At 37.6% G+C, this 15,444-nt stretch overlaps 3 protein-coding genes and 1 non-coding gene across 4 annotated transcripts; 2 read left to right on the forward strand and 2 right to left on the reverse strand.

Annotated features, from left to right (window-relative positions):
- Positions 1-1,469: 1,469 nt before the first annotated feature.
- On the forward strand, positions 1,470-6,491 carry LOC107364548 (uncharacterized). Its single transcript, XM_089270056.1, has 6 exons — positions 1,470-2,736; positions 2,827-3,621; positions 3,670-3,795; positions 3,856-4,344; positions 4,429-4,620; positions 4,669-6,491. The coding sequence occupies exons 1-6, from the start codon at positions 1,503-1,505 to the stop codon at positions 6,420-6,422; spliced, it is 4,590 nt and encodes a 1,529-aa protein (XP_089126182.1). The 5' UTR covers positions 1,470-1,502; the 3' UTR covers positions 6,423-6,491.
- Positions 6,492-7,646: 1,155 nt separating this feature from the next.
- LOC149094836 (uncharacterized) lies at positions 7,647-9,325 on the reverse strand. The gene is made up of 2 exons (XM_089270057.1): positions 8,249-9,325; positions 7,647-7,914 (listed from the first exon to the last, which is right to left on the reverse strand). Exons 1-2 carry the CDS (start codon positions 9,203-9,205, stop codon positions 7,759-7,761), a joined length of 1,113 nt encoding a protein of 370 aa, XP_089126183.1. The 5' UTR covers positions 9,206-9,325; the 3' UTR covers positions 7,647-7,758.
- Positions 9,326-9,568: 243 nt separating this feature from the next.
- Positions 9,569-9,640, forward strand: TRNAQ-UUG (transfer RNA glutamine (anticodon UUG)). Its single transcript has one exon. It is a non-coding gene; the product is annotated as a tRNA-Gln (tRNA).
- Positions 9,641-13,704: 4,064 nt separating this feature from the next.
- Positions 13,705-15,173, reverse strand: LOC149094837 (uncharacterized). The gene is made up of 2 exons (XM_089270058.1): positions 14,175-15,173; positions 13,705-13,973 (listed from the first exon to the last, which is right to left on the reverse strand). Exons 1-2 carry the CDS (start codon positions 15,129-15,131, stop codon positions 13,812-13,814), a joined length of 1,119 nt encoding a protein of 372 aa, XP_089126184.1. The 5' UTR covers positions 15,132-15,173; the 3' UTR covers positions 13,705-13,811.
- Positions 15,174-15,444: the final 271 nt, after the last annotated feature.

The raw sequence follows: 15,444 nt of genomic DNA on the forward strand, positions 1-15,444 counted from the left end.
ATGCTCTTAACATCATCGATGACACCAGATCTGAATTCTGTTGCATATTTGGTGACTTGAGACTTTGAAATGGTTTTGTCTCCTAACAATTTAACTACAAGTTTACTGAAATTGTGTTGCTTTAGCTAATCGAAACACCAAAAAAACAAAATGACGCTGATGGGAAGTTTTGATTTGATTTATCAATAAAATATTTTCAGACATTTTGATTGTTTGAAAAGACTCGATAGAGTTTTAAGTTGAACTTTGACAATCGAATGACATCTAAAACGCATAGATGGGCCATCCGTTGACTCTGGCACTCAATTTAAAATTGGATAATCACAAATTACCGAAACAATAACTTAACATTGGACAAGTTAGATTGGTTAACATTGAAATTAACTGAGCAAAACCAGTCAAATAAACTTGTAGTTCGATCAGAAACCTTTTCTGGTTTTTGTCTTAAAACTTTTACTCAAGATTATAAAATGAATTATGAAGCTCACAATGGAACCTTACTACATGTCAGAATCCAAATCAAACGAAATTTTACTAACATGAAGAGAAAATCAGTGTTGAACTTTCTTTTGATTTAGTTGATAAGTCAACATGAATAAATGTGTTACGATCAGAATAATCATGATCCCTCAATAATGAAACAAATCTTTTGCTCCAAGCAGTGCTCAAGATTGAACAATAACAGAAAAATAAGAAACTAGAAGACATGATTTCTTCAAGAGACTCTGAAGAAAGCTGGAATTTTCAATAAATTTTTTTGCCAAAAATCTGTACCAATCATCGATTTTGTTCGTCAATATACCAAACACAATTTCATCTGTAGTTTGATATGATAAACAAGCTTTCCACGCGTATTTGACTTGATAGCAATGAAAAGACTTGATTTAGTATCATAATATTATCTAATTTTTAGAGTTTGTTTACTACTTTCATTGTTTAGTTGAACATTTGATCAAACAAAATAATTTTTCCGGAATTTTTACCAATGAATAATTTATTATCTTGTACATTTCACAAAATTATAATATGTTTTTAATGGCTTCAAGGATTAAGCATAATTCTTTCTATCATGAATAACATGCAACAAAAAAATTGTTTGAAGTTTAGATGGAAATTCAAAGCTCGTTATCCTAATTTTTTCTGAACAGTCAGTCAAAGAATCATTTGTCATGGCCTTTTCCTATCATCACCTTGTACAAGACATCCAACAAATAGAAAGTCGAGAATAGACTGAGACAATTGTACAAATATTGCTTTGACATTTCTGAAACTGTTGCGTTTCATGCTTTTATTCAATGTAAAAAATTAGTCTGATTAATTTGCAAAAGTAAACCCAAAAACAAATACAGCAAATGCAAAGAAATGAATATATTTCCGTTTCCAGAACAGTAATAGGTTTGATCAGATGCCTTTGAGGTTACTATAAAACTCGCAACTCGGATGGATGTAAATCATCAATTTATCTCAACTCGAGATAAACAAAGTTAAAAAACGATTTCAAAATGAATTTTAAAATGTGTTTAAGCTTATTTATTTTTGCTTTAACAGCAACTAATTATGTTTCTACGCGAATTATTAGTATGCCAACGAATGGCTTGACAAATTCAATGAGTGGTGCGCTTGCAAGCGCAGGTTCTCAAGCAAGCGATGGAAGTGACGACGGAACTCCATCAATAGAACTTTCTATGAATGGAATCGGTTCAATGCCTGGTACCGTGATGAAAGCCATCCTAGGTAACCCAGATGATTCAGACGGTGATGAAGAAGATGAATTCGACTCTTCAAGTGCATCAGAAGCTGCATCAGAAGCATCATCATACGAGGGTGGAGACGACACTGATAACGGAAGTGCTGATGAATCCCCTACAGAGAATGAAAGTGATAATGGATATGGTAACGAAAATGAATCAGAATCAAGTGCAGGTTCACAATCTGACGCTAGTGCTGGTGCAGGCTCAGTTGCAGGATCAAAATCTGGAAATGGTAACAGAAAAGATTCTAGTAGAAGATCGGGTTCATCTTCTAGTGTATCATCATCATCATCATCTTCATCAAAAGGCACAAGCAAAACTGCTAACGATAATAATAACGAGAATGGCTCAGGCAATGCGAATGCCAATGAATACGGTTCAGGTAACGAAAATGATTCAGGGTCTGGTGCTAGTGCTGGATCTGGTAACGGTAATGAAAACGTTTCTAATGGAGAATCAAGTTCTTATTCAAGTGCATCATCAGGTTCATCATCTTCAGAAAATGGAGACAGCACTGATAACGCAAATAGTAACAATTATTCTTCAGACAATAAGAATAATGATTCAGGATCAGCATCATCCGCAAGTTCCACCAGCAGCTCAGCTTCAGGAACTGGTAATAGCTATGGGTCAAGAAATTCGAATAATAATGGCAATAGGAATGATAACGGATACGGTTCTGCTGGAAGATCAAGTTCATCTTCCAGTGTATCTAGTTCATCATCAGAAGGTGGAGATAACGCTGATAACGTAAGTAATAACGACTATGATTCAAACAATGAAAATAGTAATGGATACGGTAGCGGTAATGCATCAGGATCTGCTGCAGATTCAGCTTCTTCCAGCTCAGCAGAAAGCTCATCTGGAAGTGGAAATAACTATGGTTCAAGCAATGGAAATGGTAATGGCAACAATAATGGTTCAAGTTCAGGTTCAGGATCAGGTTCAGGTTCAGGATCAGGTTCAGGTTCAGGAGCTGGTTCAGGTTCAGGTTCAGGATCAGGTTCAGGAGCTGGTTCAGGTTCAGGAACTGGCTCAGGTTCAGAAGCTGGCTCAGGTTCAGAAGCTGGCTCAGGTTCAGAAGCTGGCTCAGGTTCAGAAGCTGGTTCAGGTTCAGGAGCTGGTTCTGATTCAGGATCTGGTGCCGATTCAGCAGCATCTTCAAGCTCAGCTACAGGCAGCTCATCTGGAAGTGGAAACGGCTATGGTTCAGGTTCAGGATCAGGATCTGGTGCAGGCTCAGGTTCAGGATCAGGTTCAGGATCTGGTGCAGGTTCAGGTTCAGGAGCAGGTTCAGGTTCAGGTTCAGGATCGGGATCTGGTGCAAGTTCAGGTTCAGGATCGGGATCTGGTGCAGGTTCAGGTAATGGATATGGCAACAACAATGGTTCAGGTTCAGGAGCTAGTTCAGGTTCGTCAAGCTCAGCAGCAGGCAGCTCATCTGGAAGTGGAAACGGCTATGGTTCAGGTTCAGCCTCAGGATCAGGTTCAGGATCTGGTTCGGGAGCTGGTGTAGGCAATGGAAATGGTAATGGATATGGCAACAACAATGGTTCAGGTTCAGGAGCTAGTTCAGGTTCTGGAGGTGGTGCAAGTTCAGGTTCTGGTTCAGGATCTGGTGTAGGCAATGGAAATGGTAATGGATATGGCAACAACAATGGTTCAGGATCTGGTGCAGGTTCAGGTTCAGGAGCAGGTTCAGGTTCAGGTTCAGGATCTGGTGCAGGTTCAGGTTCAGGAGCAGGTTCAGGTTCAGGTTCAGGATCTGGTGCAGGCTCAGGTTCAGGATCAGGATCAGGATCGGGATCTGGTGCAGGCTCAGGTTCAGGAGCAGGTTCAGGTTCAGGTTCAGGATCGGGATCTGGTGCAGGTTCAGGTAATGGATATGGCAACAACAATGGTTCAGGATCTGGTGCAGGTTCAGGTTCAGGAGCAGGTTCAGGTTCAGGTTCAGGTTCAGGATCTGGTGCAGGCTCAGGTTCAGGATCAGGATCAGGATCGGGATCTGGTGCAGGCTCAGGTTCAGGAGCAGGTTCAGGTTCAGGTTCAGGATCTGGTGTAGACAATGGAAATGGTAATGGATATGGCAACAACAATGGTTCAGATTCAGGATCAGGATCTGATTCGTCAAGCTCAGCAGCAGGCAGCTCATCTGGAAGTGGAAACGGCTATGGTTCAGGTTCAGCCTCAGGATCAGGTTCAGGATCTGGTTCGGGAGCTGGTGTAGGCAATGGAAATGGTAATGGATATGGCAACAACAATGGTTCAGGTTCAGGAGCTAGTTCAGGTTCTGGAGGTGGTGCAAGTTCAGGTTCTGGTTCAAGATCTGGTGTAGGCAATGGAAATGGTAATGGATATGGCAACAACAATGGTTCAGGATCTGGTGCAGGTTCAGGTTCAGGAGCAGGTTCAGGTTCAGGTTCAGGATCTGGTGCAGGTTCAGGTTCAGGAGCAGGTTCAGGTTCAGGAGCAGGTTCAGGTTCGGGTTCAGGTTCAGGATTAGTTTCAGGTTCTGGTTCAGGATCTGGTGTAGGCAATGGAAATGGTAATGGATATGGCAACAACAATGGTTCAGGTTCAGGAGCTAGTTCAGGTTCTGGAGCTGGTTCAGGTTCAGGTTCAGGATCTGGTGTAGACAATGGAAATGGTAATGGATATGGCAACAACAATGGTTCAGGTTCAGGAGCTAGTTCAGGTTCTGGAGGTGGTGCAAGTTCAGGTTCTGGTTCAAGATCTGGTGTAGGCAATGGAAATGGTAATGGATATGGCAACAACAATGGTTCAGGATCTGGTGCAGGTTCAGGTTCAGGAGCAGGTTCAGGTTCAGGTTCAGGATCTGGTGCAGGTTCAGGTTCAGGAGCAGGTTCAGGTTCAGGAGCAGGTTCAGGTTCGGGTTCAGGTTCAGGATTAGTTTCAGGTTCTGGTTCAGGATCTGGTGTAGGCAATGGAAATGGTAATGGATATGGCAACAACAATGGTTCAGGTTCAGGAGCTAGTTCAGGTTCTGGAGCTGGTTCAAGTTCAGGTTCAGGTTCAGGATCTGGTGCAGGTTCAGGTTCAGGTGCAGGTTCAGGATCGGGATCGGGATCTGGTGCAAGTTCAGGTTTTGGTTCAGGATCTGGTGTAGGCAATGGAAATGGTAATGGATATGGCAACAACAATGGTTCAGGTTCAGGAGCTAGTTCAGGTTCTGGAGCTGGTTCAAGTTCAGGTTCTAATTCAGGATCTGGTGCAGGTTCAGGTTCAGGAGCAGGTTCAGGTTCAGGTTCAGGATCGGGATCTGGTGCAAGTTCAGGTTTTGGTTCAGGATCTGGTGTTGGCAATGGAAATGGTAATGGATATGGCAACAATAATGGTTCAGGTTCAGGAGCTAGTTCAGGTTCTGGAGCTGGTTCAAGTTCAGGTTCTAATTCAGGATCTGGTGCAGGTTCAGGTTCAGGAGCAGGTTCAGGTTCAGGTTCAGCCTCAGGATCAGGTTCAGGTTCTGGTTCTGGATCTGGTGTAGGCAATGGAAATGGTAATGGATATGGCAACAACAATGGTTCAGGTTCAGGATCAGGATCTGGTTCAGGATCTGGTTCAGGCTCAGCAGGAGGCAGCTCATCGGGAAGTGGAAACGGACATGGTTCAGGTTCTGGAACTGGTTCAAGTTCAGGTTCAGCATCAGGATCTGGTGCAGGTTCAGGATCAAGTTCAGGTTCAGGTTCAGGATCGGGATCTGGTGCAGGTAATGGAAATGGTTATGGAAATGGTAATGGATATGGCAACGACAATGATTCAGGTTCAGGATCAGGATCTGGTTCAGCAGCTTCGTCAAGCTCAGCAGCCGGCAGCTCATCGGGAAGTGGAAACGGCCATGGTTCAGGTTCAGGATCTGGTTCAGGTTCAGGTTCAGGAGCTGGTTCAAGTAATGGAAATGGTAATGGATATGGCAACAACAATAGTTCACGTTCAGGATCTGGTTCGTCAAGCTCAGCAGCAGGCAGCTCATCTGCCAGTGGAAAAAGCTATGGTTCAGGTTCAGGAACTGGTGCAGGTTCAGGTTCTGGTAATGGAAATGGTAATGGACATGGCAACAACAATGGTTCAAGTTCAGGAGCTAGTTCAGGCTCAGGAGCTGGTTCAGGTAATGGAAATGGTAATGGATCAGATTCAGCAGCTGCTTCAAGCGCAGCAGCAAATGCATCTGGAAGTGGAAAGGGCTATGGTTCAGGCAATGGCAATGGCAATGGCCGTGGTTCTAGAAATGGAAACGGTAATGGATACGGCAACAGCAACGGAGCTGGTACCAGCTCAGCTGCATCTTCAAGTACAACTGGAGACTCGGGTTCTGGAAGTGATAATGGCCATGGTTCAGGTAATAGAAATGGTAATGGATATAGCAACAATGGTTCTACTAAAACTGATACAAGTTCAGGATCAAGTGCACGAAAAGTAGGATCTGCAAGTTCAGCTGGTAGCTCAGCGTCTGGAAACAGCAATAAGTCAGGATCAGGTTCACGACCGATTTCAAATAACCAATCTAGGTCTGGTATGCAGTCAGGTTTTGGAATCACAAAAGCTAGTCCATCAAGTGTAGTCAGGTCAAATCCTATAAAAAAAGCAGGCAAAATCTCAGATAGTTTTTTTTCAGTTGAAACGCCTGTCATTGGTCTAAGCATGGGTCGTTAAATCTACTATAAGATGATATGTTTAACGTTCTAATAAATCAATAAAATCTATGTTTGATTTCAGTTGAAATTTGACAGTTTTCGTCTCTTATTATCATCTAATTCGAGCGTTTGGGTATCGAACGAACAAATCAAAAATTGAAATTTGGGTGATTACTAGGTTTATTTTGTCAAAACTGGTAATAGTATCGATATGTTCTTATTCAATGAATCTTGATCATCATATGTGAACCCTGGGTTATGAAAGAAATTCGCGAAAGTATTACTTTCTTGCTAATGCTAATTAAGAGTTCATGCTGAATCTTATCTGACGCGTCTCTGTATTTTCTAAAAAAAATTCGATCTTAAATGCTTTATTAATTTCAAAGTCCTCTAATCTTCGATTCCTGAAATCAGACATATGCAAGCATTTCTAATTAAAGTGTAACATAAATTTTATTTTGGTAGCTGCGTGTCTCGAAATCTCAACTATTAAGTAATTAATAGAGCTAGAAACAAGACCCAAAATTATGTTTAAAAAGTTAGACCGTCTATATTTTGAAGACTGATGAAAAGCCGTAAATGAAGTTGAATTCATTCTTGGACCATAGCCCAAACTATTATCAATTAAAGCTCGAGCCATTCATTGTGACCAAATGTGAGTCTTTTACTTTAATCGTTTAATGCATAAATTAACAAGATCAAGTTGTCAAACAATTTCTGAGCATAGGTTAAAGTTTAACTTGAGTTAATTGGTTTCTATTGATAAAATATTATCATAGTCTTACCATCTTTCAATTCGTCCTAGAATATTCCATGATTTTGAAGGTTTCTTATCAATTCCTGCCTGATTTCACAGTTCAAAGTCTATTCAATCTCTTTAATTCCATTCATTACTCTCATTCGAAATCACCATTCAAGGTTGAAGGTCGATGAGAGGCCTTCAAAATCGTAAAATTCATTGACTCTTTTCATTTTGTATCAATTCGCCAGAATATTCTTGAATATACTTGAAACGAGATTTTTTGACATTGAACACCACTCTGGCTGATGCTAAAAGTCCGAGAAAACCCAAATCCGTAATTTGATTTTTGACGTAGCAAAAGTACCGTGGACATGTATGAACTTTTGGCCTAGATAGCGCTCGGAAATCTTGCAAAGTTCAACAATAACGAAATTGAAAGAAATCGTAAGAAATTATGTAATTTTAGCGGTTCATAAAACAATAAGAGAAAAGCTCCATTCATTGAAAATATTAGCAATTTAGATTCATACTGTAATTAATGGTTTATTTTCTTTGAAATACAGAAAGTTCTGCTTGATGAAGTTGAAAAGTTTTAATTTTGAAATCTTTAGCATTACTTGTTGGATTGTGATTGAATTGTTGGAAATGCTAAAATGAATGTTATACAAAGGGTGGCCAATGAAGTTACAAACGACGCTGTAATGGTGAACAAATTAGCAAATGTCAGGCCAATATCGTTACGACCCATTCTGTACATAAGCAATGATGCCTGAAAGATAATTTATAAATAAAGATAAAGGTAAACATAAAGATCAGTTACAGTTAATTAAATAACTTTTTGATAATAGTTTTTGCTAATAGCTTTTACTTGATTCAACAAATAAACTCGACACTTAGTAATTTGACATTTAGGAAACTTAAGAGCATACAAATTTTTCTAGAAAAAAGACGATGAAATACCTAAATCACAGAGTTGACTACTAATTCAGTCAAGTCTTCAAGACTCGATGTACTGATAGTGACCTATGAAATCTGGATATTGATTTACCAATAAAAACCGACTCACTGATATGAACGGCTACAGAGTACAATGATAAACTTACCTCTGCGAAATAATTTGGACAGTTCTTTGTGAAGGATAATCGATATGTATCGTGAAAGCCCTTTGATGCCAGATTGTTGACTTTAACAGCATTATATGTGACGAGAGCAGTCATCGAGCTAACAGCAATTAGTAAACTTACTGAGATAAAATAATCACTTAATGTTTCTGAGAGGTAAATGATACGATAAAGGTTGATCAAAATGAATGAGATCTTCAGAGCGTAAGAAGTAGCCAAAAAATATCGAATGAATTGGTCAGCTTTACGTGTCAATTGTGCACCAATGCAGTGAAGCAAACGGATTGAATTCATGTTATCTTCAGTTGAATCGGGATATTTGATTAGATATGCAAGTCGTTTATTGACACGAACGAATACAGAGCAAATGAAGAGCACCATTTGAATTGGGAAATCAGTAATAAGGCCGAATAAAAAGGAGTAAATGAAGCTAACACAAGTTACAAAAATGGGCTGGAAAACATCTTTTGGTTTAAAACTAAGATCAGATTGGTAGATGGATAAAGTAGCTGTGAATGTGAAAATAGCGTTAAGAGCACAAATAAAGCGACGATACTTTCTAACTTGACTCTTAATGCTACTGATAGTCTCTGGATCGTTTTGTAAACCCGTTTCAGTCCAAATTTCCTTGAATTCAACAAATCGTTTCCAATCGCATACAAATAGAAGGCAAAAGTACACATTGATGACTGAAAATCCGTTTAAAAATTGCAGAATACACAAATTTTTGCCAGCTAAAGTTTCGGAGGTTAAGAAGCTTTTATAAGCAGTATACATGACAAACGATCCAGTTAATGTGGCCAGAAACAAAGCGATTGCCAATAGAAAGTATCTCGTCTTTCGACTCTTTTTGTCGACAATAACCGTAAAGAGGCTCGATATTTCAATGCCTGCACCCATCTCAGGCACTGGTTTATTGTCACTGATTGTTAATAACATTGTAAAAATATCAATTGATGATCTATTGAAACGTAAATTGAAGTTGAATGGTCGAGTTTATATGAAGTAATGATCACTTATATGAATATGATATCTTTATCAATGCTCAAGTCTGGTTGTATCAAGATTTGATTTACTGATAAAAAATAGGATTCAGACAGAATGTAATTCATTGCTGCTATACAGTATTTAGTCTGGTTACCGTTTCGCTAGGGTTTGCTTGAGTTGACTTAATAAACTGATTTTAATAGTTAAAATTGCATTGGAATTTTCACTGACTTCGAAGAATTGAATATCGAACTAACAAACTTGATAAATATACGAAAATTTTAAATGCAAACATGATTGGATTTAACTATTATTGGTTCCATGGTGTAATGGTTAGCACTCAGGACTTTGAATCCTGCGATCCGAGTTCGACTCTCGGTGGAACCTCCTTGTGATAAATTTTTCGCTCTTAATTGAACTTTTTCTCAAAATTGAAAAAAAGAAAGTTTTGTTTTTAACGGATGAAAAGCCTCTGTTGAAAAGGATAACAAAGATCTTTGGTTGAATCATCATTAATCATTTTTAAATGATTACTTTTCCCGAAATCGAGTTCTCTAGCAATTTTCTTGCTTTTGTGGTTTTAGGTTATCAAGTTGAGCTGTAGTTAATTCTCTTCATTGCAATAACATACTCATGAAATTGTAAATTTTGAAATTCTATTAAAGTGACACGAAAAATGACACGAAAGTCCATTGTCAAGCTTATAGACTAAAATAAAATCAGAATCAAAGCATTTACATTATTCGTACATGCTGAATTGAAATCTCAAATCCTTTATTGCAAGCGTAAACAGAAATTGATATCGAATCTAAACTTACTCGTAAAGACTTATTTATTTGAAGACAGCGGTATGACATCAACTAAAAGCCAATTATACTTGAAATATTTGATTCTTAAAGTTAACCATTTAAAGTAAGAAACCTCAACAGTAATGTGCAGTCAAAATTTATGGTTTATTTTCTGTGAAATACAGAAAGTTCTGCTTGATGAAACTCTGAGCAGTTTCTTTAATTTTGGAATCTTTAGCGTTATTTGTTGGATTGTGATTTAATTGTTGGAAAGGCTAAAATGAATGTTATTAATATATTAATATAAAGAGTGACCAATGAAGTGACAAACGATGCTGTAATGGTAAACAAATTAGCAAATGTCAGTCCAATATCGTTACGACCCATTCTGTGCATTAGCAATGAAGTCTGGAAGATAATTCATAAATAAAGATAAAGGTCAATATAGTCAAATAAAGATCAACATGCAGATCAGTTACAGTTAATCTAATAACTTTTCGATAATAGCTTTTACTTAATTCAACAAATAAACTCAACATTTATTGTTTTGATATTTGGTAACATTGAGCTTATAATAATTTTCTCGATAAATATCATTGATGATTGCCATTAAAGTGGAAGTAAATATTGTTTATATTAACAAGCTAACCTCACGAATCGTTAATTAATTGGTCTATGATTCTGTTTTATGATGGTAAAATTATAAATATTTCAGCCACCTTTCTATTTAGATTTGTTACGCCAATAAAGTCTCTGCAGTCAATCGTTTTCAATTCCTTAACTAATAAGTGCTCTTGTCTGGCAGTAAAAGTTACAAGTTTCAGCATACAAATGAACAATGGACTGTATAAATACCCATAAAAACATATGCAAGTTTATCAATTCGTGAGGCTGTTAACAAAATCAAATAAAATAGACTTGCGACTATTGATCATTTTAGATAACAATGAGCTTACCTCTGCGATATGATTTAAAGAGTTCTTTGTGAAGGATAATGAATATGTATGGTGAAAGCCTTTTGATGCCAGATAGTTGATTTTGACTCATTATATGTGATGAAAGCAGTCATCGACATAACAGCAATCAGTATACTCATTGAGATGAAATAATCAGTTAATGTATCTGATAGGTCTGGTTGACTCTTAATATTATTGATAGTCTCTGGATCGTTTTGTAAACCCGTTTGAGACCAAATTTCCTTGAATTCAACAAATCGTTTCCAATCGCATACAAATAGAAGGCAAAAGTACACATTGATGACTAAAAATTGTTTGACAAATTTTTGCCAGATAAAGTTTCGGAGGTCAAGAATATTTTATAAGAGTAGTGAACTAGTAGGGAAGAGTCCAAGGGGCGGGACAAGGAAAAAGCAACGAAACAAAGTTAATCAAAAGATTCTTGAAGTTTTTATTTTCAAATTAATAGAAACTTGCACATTTTTCGTTTCTTAACGCAATCATTGGGATTGATCGAATAATTTTCGAACTCCTTTTTACCCTGTTTGTCTCTTTTTAGGAAAGAGCAAATTCGACAATTTTCTTTCGTGGAAGCAGGGAGAGGGAGTTCGAGAGGTTCATTCGATGAAACTGAGGATTCGTCATCTGATTCACCGAAAATTGTTCTGATATCACTTTCAAATGACAAATACTCAGTTTCGCCCAAAATTTCTTTCTCAATATCGGTTTCAATGGTGAATGATGGTGATAGAGGTGAAATCAAATCCTCGTATAGCGGTGTAGGTGAATATGATGTTGATGTTAGTGTAGAAGATTGAGGTGAAGGTGGAGGTGGAGATGGAGGTTGAGGGTAACTGGTGATGTTATTTCCTTTGACGGTAAGTTGGATGACTGTTTTATTCATATTGGCACTGTTTCTAACTTTTTTGTTCGACGATGGCGCTTTGTCATGCGCGGGTCATTTTTCTCTGACTTAGAAAATTTTTGGTTCCTGGACAGTAGGAAGTAAATCCACGCGCTACTGTGAAAAAGACCCTAGAGTATGAAGAAAGGTCGGGGAGAATCATTTCAAGTTTTGCTTTCCTCTGTTCAACATGGCCCCTAATCCTGTAACAATTGTTCTCCCCGACCCCCATTTCCCCAACAGCGCCGAAAGTCTTGCGTCGGTTATATACCACATCCTGACGCACCATCTGATAGGTACGACTACGACCATCAGGGTGGGGTGTGGTATAGGGTTCCTCCAGAGGAACGGTACTTCACACAATCCGACCCCCACCCGCCACCAACAAACGCTCCACACCAGGCTCTCAACCAGGCTGTATGCAGCGACACTTTGTTACTTCAAGAACTTTCAATACGGTTGTTGCAAATAGCCTCCATAAGGCGACCTTACTTTGATGACCTGGATGGTTATGATCGTGATGGTGATGGTATTGATGATGATGGAATGGTAATGATGGGAATGATGGTGGAAATAATGATGATGCTATTGATGTTAAAGTTGATGCAGCCCTCCTTAAGTCAGCATTCGTTGTTGAGGATGAAGCTGGAGAAGTTTTATATTCTTCTTCAACTTCATCCACAATTCCGTTAGATTCACACTCACGAAGTGAATCTGACGAAACTGATGCTGATAACGAGGGCAGCATCAACAGTAACTAACGTCTATGATAACATAAATCGGGCTATCAAGCGCCGACGATTATCATAGACGTAGTTACTCGATAATAATGATAATAATGATAATGATAATAAAATTTGATTAAAAACAAAATGCTTTTGTTTCATTTTCTTTCTCTATCTCTTTCTCTTTCCTGTTTCCTTGCATTTTTGCCTTCTTTGCCTTTCTTTTCCTTCTTTTCTTTCTTTCTATCTTTTCTTTTCTTGCTATTTTTCTTTCTCTTCTTTCCCTTCTTTCAATCTTTACCCTTTACTTCTTCATCTTCTTTGCCTTTACATTCATCTTCTTTTTCTTCTCTCTTCCTCTTTCATTCTCTTTTCATTTCCATTTCATTCTCGCCTTCTTCATCTCCATCATATTGTTTATAACTAAAAGGTAAAGTCATAAAGCTTTACAATCTTAAAAACAAAAGCTTTTGACAAAAAGTTTTATGACTTTACCTTCTGATTGAGACCAAAAATAAGTTGGCCGTTTTTACCTCTTTTCCTTCTTTTCTTTCCCTTCTCTCTCCCCTAAAAAAGCCGTCTATGGTATACAGTCTGAAAAAGGCTTCTCCTCTTTCAGACTGTATATCATACTTACTACTTACTTCAGCAACTATTTCTATTTGTCTAAGAATTTACATTACTTTACTCTTTGATCTACCTTCCCAGTCAAATAAAAAAGTCTACACTGAATCGCGTTTCATGACATTCAGATACGCATGAAACAAAAACGCCAGAAAACTGCCTTTTTGCGTTTGCGCCATGATTTCACTATCATTGTCTGCTTGGACAATTAATAATATAAATTTAATCACAACTTTTTAATGCTAACTCATAGCTCAGTGGTTGAAGAGTCAGACAATTACAAAATATTGATTGAGGGTTCGAATCTAGGCGGATGTTTTTTTGTTTCTAGAAACTTAGACGAGCGCTTAGCGCGCATCTTATTGCGTTAGCGCAAAATTTGCGCTAATGTGAGACTTTTATTTGGTGCGCATTTTCTGGCGTGTATGCCGCCTTCGACTGGTTTCATAAATTAATAATTAAAAGTATTATTTATTAATATTCATAATTTATGGTTTATTTTATTTGAGATACAGATAGTTCTTGATGAAACTCTGAGCAGTTTCTTTAATTTTGGAGCCATTAGCATTGCTTGTTGGATTGTAATTGAATTGTTGGAAATGCTAAAATGAATGTTATACAAAGGGTGGCGCATGAGGTTACAAACGAAGCTGTAATGGTGAACAAATTAGCAAATGTCAGTCCAATATCGTTACGACCCATTCTGTACATTAGCAATGAAGTCTGAAAGATAATTTATAAATAAAGATAAAGGTAAACATAAAGATCAGTTATATTAGTATAATAGTTAACCTAATAACTTTTTGTTAATAGCTTTTACTTCATTCAACTAAACTCAGCACTTATTGTTTTGATATCTGCAAGAGTACATCAAAAAAGAGACTTTCGACTATTGATGGTTTCAGATTACAATGACAAGCTTACCTCTGCGATATGATTTGAAGAGTTCTTTGTGAAGGATAATGAATATGTATGGTGAAAGCCTTTTGATGCCAGGTAGTTGATTTTGACCGCATTATATGTGATGAAAGCAGTCATCGACATAACAGCAATCAGTATACTCATTGAGATGAAATAATCAGTTAATGTATCTGATAGGTAAATGATGCGATAAAGATTAATCAAAATAAATAAGACATACAAAGAGAAAGAAGTAGCCAAAAAATAACGAATGAATTGGTCAGCTTTACGGGTCAATTGCGAACCAATAGAGTGCAACAAACGGATCGATCTCATGTTATCTTCAGTTGAATCGGGATGCTTGATTAGATATGCAAGGCGTTGGTTCACGCGAGTAAATACGGAGCAAATTAAAAGTGCCAATTGAATTGGGAAGTCAGTAACGAGTCCGATTAAAGCGGAGTAAACAAAGCTTAGACAAGTTATCAAAATGAACTCGTAAGCATCTTTTGGTTTAAAACTAAGATCAGATTGGTAGATGGATAAAGTAGCTGGTACTGTGAAAATACCATTAATGACACAAATAAAGCGACGATACTTTCGAAGTTGACTCTTAATATTATTGATAGTCTCTGGATCGTTTTGTAAACCCGTTTGAGACCAAATTTCCTTGAATTCAACAAATCGTTTCCAATCGCATACAAATAGCAGGAAAAAGTAAACATTGATGACGGAAAATCCGTTTAAAAATTGCAAAATACACAAATTTTTTTCTGCTAAAGTTTCGGAGGTGAAAAAGTTTTTATAAGCAACATACATGATGAACGATCCAATCGACACGACCAGAGACAAAAAAATTGCCAATAGAAAGTAGCGAGTCTTTTGATTCTTTTTGTCGACAATAACCGTAAAGATGCTCGATATTTCAATGCCTTTATCCATTTCAGACACTTGTTTATTGTCACTGCTTATAATTAACATTCTCAAAATATTTGCTGAAGGAGATTGAAGTTGGATGAGCGAATTCATTAGAAGTAGTGATCACCTACATGAAAATGATATCGTTATATTTATGAGTAGGATTTTGTGTCAGATCTGCTCAAGTTTCCTGCAATCAAGATTTGTCTGACTGATTATTCCAAAAGAACAATTTGTCTACATTGCTATTAGCTCAAGTCTGGTTATCCATTTTGTTTGTTGATCAGAGTTTGTTTAAGATACGGATTTTGTCGCTAATTCTGCATGAATTGATTAATTGAATCGAGTCAAGCATTTACCTGTTGGAAGTAAGTTA

The sequence above is a fragment of the Tetranychus urticae genome, chromosome 1 (assembly GCF_039701765.1).
Source record: "Tetranychus urticae isolate SD_2017Ah chromosome 1, NJAU_TeUrti_SD_1.0, whole genome shotgun sequence".
Classification (NCBI taxonomy): Eukaryota; Metazoa; Arthropoda; class Arachnida; order Trombidiformes; family Tetranychidae; genus Tetranychus; species Tetranychus urticae.